Below are 14968 nucleotides of genomic sequence, written 5' to 3' on the forward strand. Positions count from 1 at the left end.
TTGCGCTGGTTGAATTAAATGGCTTTAATGGGATAACAGCCACAAAATAGGTTGAACGGATCTTGAATGAAAAGACGAGCCTTCTGAGGTATCTTGAGCACTTCAGAACAAAAGAATAGTGAGAAGTGAATGATTAAGAGGTGCACCGGCATGAGAAAGCATTTGAACCAAGGAAAGGACATGATCGACAAAGCTTGAATTAAATCAACCGGAGAAGAAAAAGAACGAAGAATGATGAACTTGTAGAGCATCTTCATGAGAACCATCGGGTAAGAACATTGATTGAAAAGAAAGAAGAGACTTCATATGAATAAAGTGGATACTTGATTAAGACATCTGATTCCTTGAAGGAAAAGGGTGGGAGGGCGGGAAAAACAAAGGCAACTTGGGACAGATGAAATGAGCACTGTTGAGAAGAATTGATAATTGATCTTGCGGATGTTGAAATGATCGGATCCACTTGAAGAGAAACACGTCGGTTGAAAAGGGATTGACATGACAACCTCGATGATCAAGAAGGATTAGTATTCACATAGGGATATGAGAACACCACTTAGGGAAGGTATGGAATCAACATTTGACTTCGAAGCAACTCGAATACCACAATTGAAAACAAAACAAAGTATTGACTAGCAAAATAAGCTGGAACAAACATACGATAGAGATTTCGTCTGAAGTTTTCGTGGTGGGGCCCACACGGGCTCGATCGTACATCACCATCATGTACAAGGCAGTGCACATGACATACGAAGCGTCCCCGAGTCACCATAGCCAAGGAATCTTTAAGACACAACGAGACCACTGTAAAACCAACCGTAGATGGGCGGACCACTAGACTTCGAACCCCAATCTCATATCATGCATATGTCGGAAAGATATCCTAGGAGCTACTTGAATTCCCACTTATAAACTCCCGAAACTTTCTGGTTATGCAATCAGGTGTTAGGGATACAGAGGAAGCATAATATCTCACCCAAAACTAGCAAATCCTACATCCAGCTGTATCCATCCTTCAACACATAACCAAGAAACCTTCGGAAATCATTTACCTCAACCTTCGAAAAGTATCTGTTATACGAGTTATGGCAATACTCCCGAACTCCCGCCCCAGCATTGGGTGGCGTCGAGGTTATCTCACCAACAACTGCATAAAAGAGATTTTCGATGTCGGCGAACTCAGGTATTCCAGAACTGCAACGATAAAATTGTGACGAGAACACCTCGGAGCTCAACTCCCCGGGACACTGATACGTCTCCGTCGTATTTACTTTTCCAAACACTTTTGCCCTTGTTTTGGACTCTAACTTGTATGATTTGAATGGAACTAACCCGGACTGACGCTGTTTTCAGCAGAATTACCATGATGTTGTTTTATGTGCAGAAAACAAATATTCTCGAAATGACCTGAAACTCCACAGGAGGTCTTAGAAAAAATAATAAAAATCCTCACCAAATATGAATACCAGGGGGCCCACACACTTTCCACGAGGGTGGGGGGCGCGCCCCCCTAGGGCGCCCCCCCTACCTCGTGGGCCCCCTGTTGACCCTCCGACGCCAACTCCAATTCTATATATTTGCTTCCGGAGAGAAAAATGAGAGAGAAGAAATCATCGCGTTTTACGATACGGAGCCGCCGCCAAGCCCTAAAACCTCTCGGGAGGGCTGATCTGGAGTCCGTTTGGGGCTCTGGAGAGGGGGATTCGTCGCCGTCGTCATCATCAACCATCCTCCATCACCAATTTCATGATGCTCACCGCCGTGCGTGAGTAATTCCATCGTAGGCTTGCTGGACGGTGATGGGTTGGATGAGATTTACCATGTAATCGAGTTAGTTTTGTTAGGGTTTGATCCCTAGTATCCATTATGTTCTGAGATTGATGTTGCTATGACTTTGCTATGCTTAATGCTTGTCACTAGGGCCCGAGTGCCATGATTTCAGATCTGAACCTATTATGTTTTCATGAATATATGTGAGTTCTTGATCCTATCTTGCAAGTCAATAGTCACCTACTATGTGTTATGATCCGGCAACCCCGAAGTGACAATAATCGGGACCACTCCTGGTGATGACTGTAGTTTGAGGAGTTCATGTATTCACTAAGTGTTAATGCTTTGGTATGGTACTCTATTAAAAGGAGGCCTTAATATCCCTTAGTTTCCAATAGGACCCTGCTGCCACGGGAGGGTAGGACAAAAGATGTCATGCAAGTTCTTTTCCATAAGCACGTATGACTATATACGGAATACATGCCTACATTGATTAATTGGAGCTAGTTCTGTGTCACCCTATGTTATGACTGTTACATGATGAACCGCATCCGGCATAATTACCCATCACTGATCCGGTGCCTACGAGTTTTCCATATACTGGTTCTCGCTTATTTACTTTTCCGCTGCTACTGTTACAATCACTACAAAATACCAAAAACATTACTTTTGCTGTCTTTACTTTTGTTGACGCTACCACCACTATCATATTACTTTGCTACTAAACACTTTGCTGTAGATACTAAGTTTCCAGGTGTGGTTGAATTGACAACTCAGCTGCTAATACTTGAGAATATTCTTTGGCTCCCCTTGTGTCGAATCAATAAATTTGGGTTGAATACTCTACCCTCAAAAGCTTTTGCGATCCCCTATACTTGTGGGTTATCAGACACTCCCACAACCCCTAAATGTCAGGAGGCACCAAGAACAATGTTCTCATCACATAACTCCAACGCCGTGTTCACTTCCTGGACTCCGTCGGAAAGAGACCATCATGGCCACACACGCGGTTGATGCATTTTAATTAAGTTAAGTTTCAAGTTCTCTACAACCGGACATTAACAAATTTCCATCTGCCCATAACCACGAGCACGGCTCTCGAAAGTTTATACCCTGCAGGGGTCTTCCAACTTAGCCCATCACAAGCTCTCACGGTCAACGAAGGATATTCCTTCTCCCAGGAAGACCCGATCAGACTCGGAATCCCGGTTACAAGACATTTCGACAATGGTAAAACAAGACCAGCAAAGCCGCTCGGATGTGCCGACAAATCCCGATAGGAGCTGCACATATCTCGTTCTCAGGGCACACCAGATGAACACTACGTACAACTAAAACCAACCCTCAAGTTTCCCCGAGGTGGCGCTGCAAGTGGCTTTGTTTTGGACCAACACTCAGAGGAGCACTGACCCGGGGGTTTAAAATAAAGATGACCCTCGGGCTCCGGAAACCCGAGGGAAAAAGGCTTAGGTGGCAAATGGTAAAACCAAGGTTGGGCCTTGCTGGAGGAGTTTTATTCAAGACGAACTGTCAAGGGGTTCCCATTATAACCCAACCGCGTAAGGAACGCAAAATCAAGGAACATAACACCGGTATGATGGAAACTAGGGCGGCAAGAGTGGAACAGAACACCAGGCATAAGGCCGAGCCTTCCACCCTTTACCAAGTATATAGATGCATTAATTAAATAAGAGATATCGTGATATCCCAACATATCCATGTTCCAACATGGAACAAACTTCATCTTCACCTGCAACTAACAACGCTATAAGAGGGGCTGAGAAAAAGCGGTAACATAGCCAAACAACGGTGTGCTAGGAAAGGTGGATTAGAGGCTTGACATGGCAATATGGGAGGCATGATATAGCAAGTGGTAGGTATCACGGCATAGCAATAGAGTGAGCAACCAGCAAGCAAACATAGAAGTGATTTCGAGGGTATGGTCATCTTGCCTGAGATCCCGCAAGGAAGAAGAACGAGTCCATGAAGAAAACAAGTGGACGTAGTCGAACGGATCCTCACAAACGCGAGTTATCGGAACTAACCCGAAGAAGCAACACCGGAAAGAAGCAAACAACATAGTAAACAACCATCACATAATCATGGCATGATGCGCAAACAAGTATGATGCATGTGCGGTTTAATGATTCATGGCATGGAAAAATGCAACAAACAGAACTACAAATTAAGTGGAGCTCAATATGCAACGAGTTACATATTGATGAAACACCACATTTGAATATTTAGTTCACTCCCGTTTATGTACCCAACAATTTGAAATGTTGTTAAGCATGGCAAGAGGTGAAGCACAATTAAACTACACTATCTAAGCAATTTAAATGGGGCCGGAAATAACAAACAACAATTCCAGTAAAACCCCATATGCATTTAGCAATTCAAAGCAACAACAATTTTTAAACATTTTAAATGTTGTTATCATGATGCGAATGACATGTGCAAGTTATGCAATTTTAAGAAAATGTTGGCATGATAAGATATGAGGCATTTGTCATCGTGGCGGAAACGAAAGGGGTGCCACAGCAACGAATCCGAAAAAATGATGCCATGGCAACATATCGGTTCCGGTAGCTCATGGAGATACCGGTGCAAAGGAAGGTGGCAGGAGCGTGCAAAAGATGGTGGGGTGATCCCGGTAACCGGGTCCCCATGAGTTAGTGGAAGAAGAGGAGGACCGAGCAAGTGACAACTCGAACATGGTGCAAACATAGGGTGCAACTCATACGTCACGCAACATTCATCCATGGCGGTCGTCTCGACATTATACCTTTGAAGCGTGCGTTTTCGGGGCGGAACGAGTTTGACGGGATGTAGTTGTTCTCGCGACGGTAGTCGTTCACGTTCATAGTGGAAGTAACCGTTCACGTTCTTAGTGGAAGTAGCGATTCACGCGACGGTAGTTGAACTTGACGTTTGCGTTACACGGGTCTTAGACGATGGTCGTCGTACATGGTTCAGAGTTTTACTTGCATCTTCGGACTTGTCGGTCTCGATTCTTGCGACGGTCTTGATGGTCTGAAATGAAGCAACACAAGGACCTCGGTGGGAAGCAGCAAGGAGGCGATGGCAGAGCAGCGGTTCTCGGTGGCCGGCGTCACCGGATCTCGCGGAAGGGAGGTTGATGCCTCGGGAGCTCGGGGGATCGAAGGTCATCGGCGCTGGAGTTGCTGCTGCTGTTCGAGGCGAAGCAGGGCGCAGACGCGGACGAGGGCTTGAGGCAGCTGGCTCCGGGATGCAGGGCATGGAGGGAGGGGTTGATCCAGCCGCTGGACGGTGTCTCCGGTGAGAACCGAGTCAAGGCAGGGGCATACCCAGGCGGCGGGGATGGACGGCGCCGGTGGAGATGCCTGGCAACAGGCCAGTGGCGGGGATGGACGGCGCCGGCGAGGTCCGGCGACCGGGCAACGGGGCGCGCTGGCGATGATGAGGATCGGGCGCGGCGGCGCTGGTCGCCGGCATCAGGCCGCGTGGCCCGCAGGCAAGCAGCGAGGGCGAGGAGACGCAGGAGGCGGGGTTCCCGGACTTGAGCGGCGGCGGAGGTTGGTGGTGCTCGCGGGGCAGCGGAGGTCGCGGGCTGGCTGCGAGGAAGAGAACGAGAGGAGGGAGAGACCATGGGGATCGAGAGGAGCTGGGCGAGGGGGTCGAGACGAAGGGTGCATCGCGAGGAGGAGAGATGACGACGCTCGGGAGGGAGATGGGGATCGAGCAGGAGGCTCTCCCCTGACGCTAGGGTTAGCGAGGGAGAGAGGCTGGGCTGGCCTTCGGTCGCCTGGAGGCCCATCTTGACCTTGGGCCACTTCGGTGGGAAGGGAAAAGCCAGGAGGCCTGCTTGGCTGGCCAAAAGAAAGAAAAGGTTTTCTTTTCCATATCTCAGAAAAAGAAAAGAGCCAAGGAATTTATTTGGAGGTTCAAATAAACCCGAAGTTAACTAAAATGGTATGTGACTACTTTGACATAATTTCAAAACTCCACAACTAGATTTGAAGCAAGGGGAGAAGGATGGAGGATTTAAATAATTTAGAGACGAGAGGAATTTCAAATGCAAGTGTGTTATGGTCAATTCCAAATTAATGGAATATTTTATAATATCTCCCTAAATACGAAGAGGGTATGTTTTAAAGAGAAGCCACCATGTGAGTTCCCTCAATTTAAATGGATTGAAGATCCATACGGTTTATTTAGTTGAGTTGGAGAGATTAAAGACATGATGACATGATGCAATGCACATGATGCAATGATAAATGCAACAAGCAAAAGCAAATCACACAACGGATCTCGGAAACCCTGGAAGGCAACTGAAGCTCTGGTCTTGGGGCGTCACAGCGCGCCCCCCTTTCCTTCTCCTTCTCCCCCCTTTCCAGTTGCCCAATCCGAATTGGACAAGGGGAGGGGGCGCTGCCCCCCTTTCCTTCTCCTTCTCCCCCCTTTCCTCTCCCACCTCTCCGTTGGAAGGAAAGGGGTGCCGAATCCTACTAGGAGTGGAGTCCTAGTAGGATCCCCCCATGGCGCGCCACCCCTGGCCGGCCACCTCCTCCTCCCCTCCTTTATATACGGGGGCAGGGGGGCACCCCAAAGCACAACAGTTGTTCTCTTAGCCGTGTGTGGTGCCCCCTCCACAGTTTACTCCTCCGGTCATAGCGTCATAGTGCTTAGGCAAAGCCCCGCGCGAATCACATCACCATCACCGTCATCACACCATCGTGCTGACGGAACTCTTCCTCGACCCTCTACTGGATCAATAGTTCGAGGGACGTCATCGAGCTGAACGTGTGCTGAACACGGAGGTGCCGTACGTTCGGTGCTTGGATCAGTTGGATCATGAAGACGTTCGACTACATCAACCGCGTTAACCTAACGCTTCCGCTTTTGTTCTACGAGGGTACGTGGAAAAACTCTCCCCCTCTCGTTGCTGTGCATCTCCTAGGTATATCTTGCATGATCGTAGGAATTTTTTTGAAATTGCATGCTACGTTCCCCAACACAAGCCACCTGCCTACCTGGGCATGCAGACTGTATCCCAAGCGATGGAGCAGCTCTCGCCGTTGGCCTAGGCCTTGCCGCACCACAAAAAACCCCGGATGATCTTATTCTTGGCATGTATAGTCTTCATGGGGAGGGCCAGGGCTAGCATGGCATGCATAGGTATCGAACATATAATTGATAGGACCAAAGTGAGTCTTCCACTCTTTGGAAGGGTAGCTGCCTTCCATGTTGGCAGGCACTGTGCCAATCGCTCCACCAAGTATTGTAGCTGAGCCACAGACGTTTTTTTTTTGAGACAAAGAGGGAGGCCCAGATACCTACAAGGGAAGGCCCCGATTTGGCAACCCATATTGGTTGCTGTTAGCTGTTTCTGCTCCTCCGAGCAGCGGATTGAAATGGCTGCCGTTTTGTTGAGGTTCACGTGAAGACCAGACGCGGAACCAAACAGTTGCAGGATGTGTATACAAGCGCTCAGATCCGATGTGTCTGGCTTGAGGAAGACAATCACATCATCTGCAAAGATGGATATCCGTTGCTTGATTCCCTCCCACACGAGGGAGGCTTGGGACCTGCATGTCCATGGCCAGATTGAATAGCTTCCGTAATGGCTCCATGATGATGATGATAAAAAGCATGGGAGAAAGGGGGTCACCCTGCTGGAGGCCCTTGCAGCTGTGGATTGAGGCGCCCATCGTTCCATTGACCATGACGCGGGTGGAGGAAGTGGCCAGGAGCCCCGTCATCCAGTTCGTCCACGTTCTACCGAGGCCCATCGCCTGCAGTACCTCAAGAATGGCCATTGAACAATGTCGAAGGCCTTTGAAATATCCAACTTTAGCATGATGGTGGGTGTTTGAGTGCATGGAGACGCATGCAATTATCGTGTAGTGCTCTCCCCTTGATAAAAGCGCTATGGTGGAGGCCGATCAAGTGTGGCAACTCCTGTGCTAGCCGGCACGCTAGTATTTTGTCAAAAATTTTGATCGCGCCATGCATCAAGCTTACGGGCCTGATGTCCCGCAATTCCTCTGTGCCGTATTTTTTTTGGCAGAAGAGTAACAAGTGCCTTATTGATGGAGGCCAAACCCCTCATATCTTCGCGGTGGAACATTGAGAAAGCAGCAAATAGATCATCCTTATTGATGGGCCAGCAGGACTGCATGATACATAAAATCTTGTTGTGAATCCATTCGGCCCCAGAGCTTTGTCGAGTGGCATGGACTTAATTGTATGCATAATTTCCTCCTCCGAGAATGACCCTTCCAGTCCACCTAGATCCCGTACAGGAAGACCAAGAGCGTTCAGGTTGAGTCGGAATTGGCGCGGAGCTGTCGTGCCCAATAGCCTGTTATAGTAGTCGTCCACAATGGACGCAATGTTCTCTTGGCCAGTAATGTGCTCGCTATTGTGCGCCAAGGACATCAACACATTCTTTCTCTGTCGATGCCGCGCATGCTGGTGGAAGAATCTGGTATTGGCATCTCCATCCTTAAGGTGAAGAAGACGGGATTTTTGTCTCGCAATCGGTCGTTCGAGCGACGAAAGCCCAAGGAGCTTTCTCTTCAACGTGCGCCTGAGCTCGATCTCTGCTGCCTTGAGGGGCCTAGAGTCCATCGCCACATCCAGCCGGAGTATGATTTCAAGGGCAATTGCGATTTGGAGGCGAATGTTGCCAATCCACCTGGAACTCCATGCTTGTAGGTGACGGGCCGTGGCCCTGAGTTTGTCATTGAGAGTCAAGTATGGATTATCGGTCAAAGGTGTAGAGGTCCACGCCTCTTGCACTGTCTCAAAGAATCCGGGTGCTTTAGGCCAGAAGGATTCGAATTTAAATCTCTTCCCGAAGTGAAAGTCCGCATGCAAGTCCAGAAGAAGCGGACAATGATATGAGATAGTAGATCCAAGAGCGGTGAGAAAGAGGAGGTGTATGCATCTTCCCATGAGTTCGTAGCAAAGACGTGATCAATCTTTTGCAGGGTTGCTAGCTCCCTCTCATTAGACCCGGTATATCTTCTCCCGTTTAGGTATATTTCCTTCAGTTTCATCGTGTTCAACTTGGACCGGAATCTAGACAACACCCTCCTGTTGACGGCATCGTTGCTCTTATCCTTGGGGTTTACCAAGAGATTGAAGTCTCCAGCCACCATCCACGGTCCTGCTCGTAGCTCTGGAAATGCTTTTGTTCATGTAACTTGATGAAAATATGTGCATGATTACTTTTAAAATATTGTAAAACTTTAATCAAGTGTCTAAATAAAAAGAAGAAAATAAAGGTTTTCAAGGATGAGAAATGATGACTCGGAGTGAGTTTTCCCACGTCACCTCGCCAGCCTCCAAAATATTACCAAGCCTGTTGCATACTTGCATGTAACGACTGCAAATATGGTAACTCTGCTGATTGCATTTACGTTGAATTTCGCATGGGCTGACTAAATGGATGGACATCCTCCCGCGCATAAGATGATAACTATGACACGGAGGACAGCTCACGCGCGGTGGTAATACGCCAAACAGGTGGATGGAAAAGGACACGAGTCCATGATTGATGTTGGTGGGAAGTACGTATTGTAGAAGGGAGAAGACGAATTATAGAATGCTCCAACGCATCGCCGCACAACGTTGACGACGCAATTAGACAGGCCAAGGAAGGAAGGAACCTACCGACGTTTCCAGCACATGCAACATACGATGGCAATTTTGACTATTTTGACCTGTGGACGAAATCAATTCACAAAATGAACTGTCCGTGAAACTATTTCACAGCACTGACCCTTTTGTGTGGCGCCCGCCACGCAGGCGCCACACCCTATGGTGCAGCGCCTAGCTCGGGGGCGTTGCACACCAGTCCACCGTGGCAGCCCTTGGGCCCGCACCCAGCAGTGCAGCGCCTCAGAGCTAGGCGCTGCACCGTAATGTGCAGCGCCCGGCCCGCAGGCGCTGCACTGTGACTTAGATGCCAGCCGCCCGCTGCCCCCCCCCCCACCCCACCCATTCGTTCCAGAGGAGTTACAGAACAGGCGGCCGGCGGCTTCCTCCTCTCCCCCTCTCAATCCCCTCTTAAAAAATCTTCAAATCTGACGATTTGGCCCGTGGATTCCTTCACCAATCCATCCTAGAAGGTACTTTTCTCCGATCCCCTTCTTTCTATCCATAGAATGTATGCTATTTCGGAGATTTGAGGAACCCTTGTTTGAATCTTGTGTGTATTAGATTAAGGAAATTTTTGTTTGAATCTTGCATGTATTCGATTTGGGGAACCCTTGTTAGACTATAATGTGGTTTGGATACATAGGTTGACATGTTATTTATATAGTTTGGATACATAGGTTGACATTTTATTTATATGGAAAAGATATTTGTATTGAATTTTGCATGAGGTAGGCTTAGTTTAGTTTATTGAAATTACATTTGTATTGGCAAGAATGGTTTGGATACATATGCTTTGTATTTTGCATCTAGTAGGCGTACTTTAGTTTATTTGTATTGAAAAGATAATCGTGTTGACAAGAAAGCTTTCTTTCAAAATTGTTAGGATGGTTTGGCTTCTCAATGATCACTGGGACAAACAACACCGGTCGTACGCTATGGCGGTGGAGCAGCGGGTAATAATGAAAGTGGCCTGTTTTATGAATTTCGTATTTATTTCAAACACAAATGCCCCATATGTAATGTTATGAATTGTTTGTTTGTAGGTGCTTGCACCTTTGAAGCTTCATTCTCACGGGGTCACCCTTGGGTGGATGCGCTATGATGAGCGATACACATCGTATGTAAGGGAGACATGACTTCTCCCTTTCATTCATATGGTCAGACGGTCGACGCCACCCAACAATGCTCCAGCACTCACCGCGCTTATTGATCATTGGCGGCCGGAGACACATAGTTTCCATCTACGGACTGGGGAGATGACAGTGACGCTCCAGGATATTGCTATGATCACCGGTCTTCCTATCGATGGGAATCCTCTATGTATGAGCACCGACTCCGTTGGGTGGCGCGCGCAGATGCATGCCCTTATCGGTATGGTTCCTCCGGAGCCTCCGGAACCAGCAGCAGAAAACAAGAAGAAGGAAAGAGTCGCAGCCGGTGCTACTTTCACGTGGATTACTGAGCACTTTGGTACTTGCCCACCGGAAGCTGATGAGGACACGGTCAAGATATATGCTCGTGTCTACATGTGGTATGTGATATCCAGGACTATGTTTGCTGATGGCACAGGCAAGAATGCTCCATGGATGTGGCTGAAGGCGTTGACCGTCTTCGATAGCAAATGGAGTTGGGGTTCGGCGACACTGGCTTACTTGTATAGACAGGTATGAAGTTGTTTCTTTTTCACTTCATTGCTACATTATGAATGCGATCTTACTCTTAATTGAACCATGTTCTCTTTTATGTGCAGTTGGACGAAGCCTGTTGTAGGTCATCTGGGGGTATTGGTGGTTGTTTGCTCGCACTTTCCATATGGAGCTGGGAGCGTTTGCCGGTTGGACGTCCGAAGAAGGTGAAGTACGATGATTGGGACGACAAAGGCGACCTACTACGGCTACCCACTTGGGCTTACAAGTGGGATGTGATAAATGAGACGACAGATGATCCCTCGGTCATGTACAAGTTGTACCAGAGTGAGCTTGACGCGATCACGCCTGAGCAGGTGAATTGACATGGCATAAGTGATTATGATGCTTCTATTGCAACTCGATATCAATTTTGCATTCTATCCCATTTTGCAGGTGATATGGGAGCCGTATGGAACAGGAGATAGTTTTGGTGACCCTTTAGAGTTCAGGCTGAATCCGATGTGCACTAGGGATAGGGATCTCTGGCATATGCGGTCCCCACTCATATGCAACTGGGCGGTTGAGCTTCACCTCCCACATCGAGTGCGCCGTCAGTTTGGTTTGTTCCAGGCACATCCGCCGGAGTGGGAGGACACGGACAAGTTGCTACACGCATAAGATATAATTAACCTTGAGTACTTAGCAGCTTCTCGGCGGTTTCGATGCTACTAATATTATGTTTCTAACTTGCAGGTTGGATAGGAAAAGGCAGCGGAAGATTAAGGATTGGGCCAAGCATCACAGAAAGTATGTCGTACAGTTTGCGCTTAGTGTGGAGCAAGCTAGGGCTGGAAAAGGAGTCCAGCTTCGTGAGCACTGCCCTGTAGTGTTCAACAACTATCTCACATGGTTTCTTGCAAGTACCCGTGTGGAGGTATGCAAGCCAGCGTATGCTGAGGAGATTTTGGAAGAACCCACTGTTTTTGATGAGGTAGCCCAACACCAGTACAACACATTAGTCAGAAAAGGCAACTCAGTGATCCCTTCAGCTCCAATGATGAACTTTGTGGTATTTGCCCTCTTTGCTTTTCATTCACACTATTCACATCTTCGCTTGCCTAACACGTTAATACCATTTCTGTTCATAGCGTGCCCAGATCAAGAAAGCAGCTGATGAGACCGAGACTATTCTTGAAACAACCCCGGCTGGCAAAAGCGATGGAGAAGGTGCACTTCGAGCATTCATCAAGGTTCACATCTCCTTCAAAATAGCACTTAACATGTGTTGCTACGTTCGATGTCTCATTCACTTGTACATGTTGCAGCGCCAGGGCCAAAAGTTAAGGCGGCTATCAAACCTTTTTGGTTGTCGTGACCCCGAGTATGTATCACCAGAACGGTCTAGGTCGGCGACACCATCAGATCCCGCTTCGGTCCAGAGCCATGGTGATCATTTGGAGGATGAGGATGTGGGTGTGGTCACTCAAGAGGTATGGCATGAGCATATATATCCAATTGTTGATGCATTGCTAACTATATCCTCACACACGGTCTTTCCATATCTTTTGTTGATGCATAGGTTGCTGCTGATGATATGACCTTGGGGGCGTACCAGGTTAGGTCTGCATACGTACTAAAGCCTAGAAAGGGAATCAACAAGTACACACCTGAAGACTTCACCGAAAGAGGCAAAAGGACGGTCGGCACCTCGCGGATGGCGGCTTTGGATGACTATTTGGATGACGATGTCGATGACGTGGAGGAACCGGAGCCGGAGCGGGAGCGTGTTCCTCTTCCTAGGAAGGTCAAGAAGTTAGCCAGCAAGAGGGGGGGAGCAGCCAAAAAGCGCTCAAGGAACTAGCTCTTCTTAGGAACCAGCCATAGTCCTTTATTTGTATGTCTTAGGAACTAGCTCTATGTTGAACTTGGAGTTGATGTCTTAGCAATGTTGAACTTGGTCCTCTATGTTGCACTTGTTGTCTTCATAATGTTGAACTTGATCTTCATTAGCTTCACCATTAAAGCCCTCATCTTGATCATTCACATTGGCAGTCTCGACATGTTTGAACTGGTCTGGATCCTCGAGGGTGACCTCAACTCCCTGCTCAACCACATTGAACTCTGAACCATGACAATCACCCTCTGGGTGCACCAAGTCCTCCTCTCCCTTCCTCATCTCTACCTGATAATGATTCTGTTTGCAAGCTACAGCCACTGCAGCGCCTAGCACCGAGGCGCCACACTCTACAGTGCAACGCCTAGCTGCTGGGCGCTGCACTATACAGTGTGACGCCTAGAGCCGAGGCGTTGCACACATGGACTGAGCTAACCAGAGAGCAAACACTCTGGTTGCAAGCTACAGCCAGTGCAGCGCCTAGCACCGAGGCGCCACACTGTACAGTGCAACGCCCAGCAGCTGGGCGTTGCACCTGTACTTAGCAAATTTTTGGCACACGCACACATATTCCGATGAGGAGAGATAGTAGCTCACGACACATAGCAAGCAAAGAACTGTGACACATAGTACTTCACGACACATAGTACTTCACGACACATACTAATTCATAATACATAGTACTTCATGACACATAGTAGATCACAACCAAATCAAAGAGGAGAGATAGTAGTTCATGACACATAGTAGTTCACAACCAAATCGAAGAGGAGAGATAGTAGTTCATGACATAGCTCTATTGCGTAGAGCAAGGCCCCTTTCCCTTCTTCTTCTTCTTCTTCTTCTCTTCTTCCTCTTCCTCCTCCCTTTTCCTTATGAGGTGGGCCTCCTTAACCACCCTCTCCATGAATATCTTTTCCTCCCTCTCTTTTTTTTCAGCTGCAATTGCCCAAAGCTTTATGGTTCCTTCTTCAAAATCCTTTAGATGCTTCTTCTGTGCCTCCTCACATTTCCTCACCAATGCTTGCTCCCTAGCGCGCATCGCATTTGACGCTCTCTCTTCTTCCTTCCTCTTCTCCTCAAGCTCCTCTTCCTTTTTCTTCTTTAGCTTGGCTGCATCCTCCTCTCTAAGCTTCTTCGCAGCCTTCTCCTACCATCCCGCCATCTCATCTTCGCCATCCTCCTTCATTGTTGGTTTGTTGGGTTGGGAAGCCGCCATACCTACAATGAGTGAAACATAATGGTTAGTAAAGACAATACAAACAAATGGAACATATGAAAAAAAATAACATATGGAAAACAAGAACATTTGAAACATTATAGTTAGTGAGAAACATACGGAAATGGTCCATCGAGGTATCCAAACATTCCTCTATAACGACCTTGCCCTTGTCCATCACCACGGCCAAGTCCATCACCAAGGCCAAGACCATCACCACGGCCAAGACCACCACCACGGCCTAGACTACCACCACCACGGCCTCTTGTAAGTCCTAGTTGCCGACCTCTTTGTTGCCTAGATCCTCTTTGACTAACACTTGGTTGGCTTGGCACTTGTTGGCTACCACTTGGTTGGCTAGGCACTTGTTGGCTACAACTAGGTTGGCTTGGCACTTGGTGGCTATCACTAGGTTGGCTCCCACTTGGTTGCCTTGGCACTTGTTGGCTACCACTAGGTTGGCTCCCACTTGGTTGCCTTGGCACTTGTTGGCTACCACTAGGTTGGCTCCCACTTGGTTGCCTTGGCACTTGTTGGCTACCACTAGGTTGGCTCCCACTTGGTTGCCTTGGCACTTGTTGGCTACAACTAGGTTGGCTCCCACTTGGTTGCCTTGGCACTTGGTGGCTACCACTAGGTTGGCTCCCACTTGGTTGCTTTGGCACTTGTTGGCTACCACTAGGTTGGCTCCCACTTGGTTGCCTTGGCACTTGTTGGCTAGTGCTTGCATCATTTTTCTTGGACCTTTTCCTTGGTTTCCTACATTTTCTTTTGTTGTGGCCATGACCTTTGCATTCCCCACAACGGGAG

At 48.0% G+C, this 14968-nt stretch overlaps 1 protein-coding gene and 1 long non-coding RNA gene across 2 annotated transcripts; both read left to right on the forward strand.

The window, feature by feature from the left end:
- The first annotated feature begins 10352 nt into the window (after window positions 1-10352).
- LOC125554774 (serine/threonine-protein phosphatase 7 long form homolog) lies at window positions 10353-11932 on the forward strand. Its single transcript, XM_048718200.1, has 6 exons — window positions 10353-10370; window positions 10461-10534; window positions 10580-11081; window positions 11168-11419; window positions 11499-11664; window positions 11799-11932. The coding sequence occupies exons 1-6, from the start codon at window positions 10353-10355 to the stop codon at window positions 11930-11932; spliced, it is 1146 nt and encodes a 381-aa protein (XP_048574157.1).
- A 138-nt stretch (window positions 11933-12070) lies between these two features.
- On the forward strand, window positions 12071-12479 carry LOC125553876. Its single transcript, XR_007304246.1, has 3 exons — window positions 12071-12114; window positions 12194-12295; window positions 12371-12479. It is a non-coding gene; the product is annotated as an uncharacterized LOC125553876 (long non-coding RNA).
- Window positions 12480-14968: the final 2489 nt, after the last annotated feature.

This window comes from Triticum urartu, chromosome 4 (genome assembly GCF_003073215.2).
Source record: "Triticum urartu cultivar G1812 chromosome 4, Tu2.1, whole genome shotgun sequence".
In the NCBI taxonomy this organism is placed as follows: domain Eukaryota; kingdom Viridiplantae; phylum Streptophyta; class Magnoliopsida; order Poales; family Poaceae; genus Triticum; species Triticum urartu.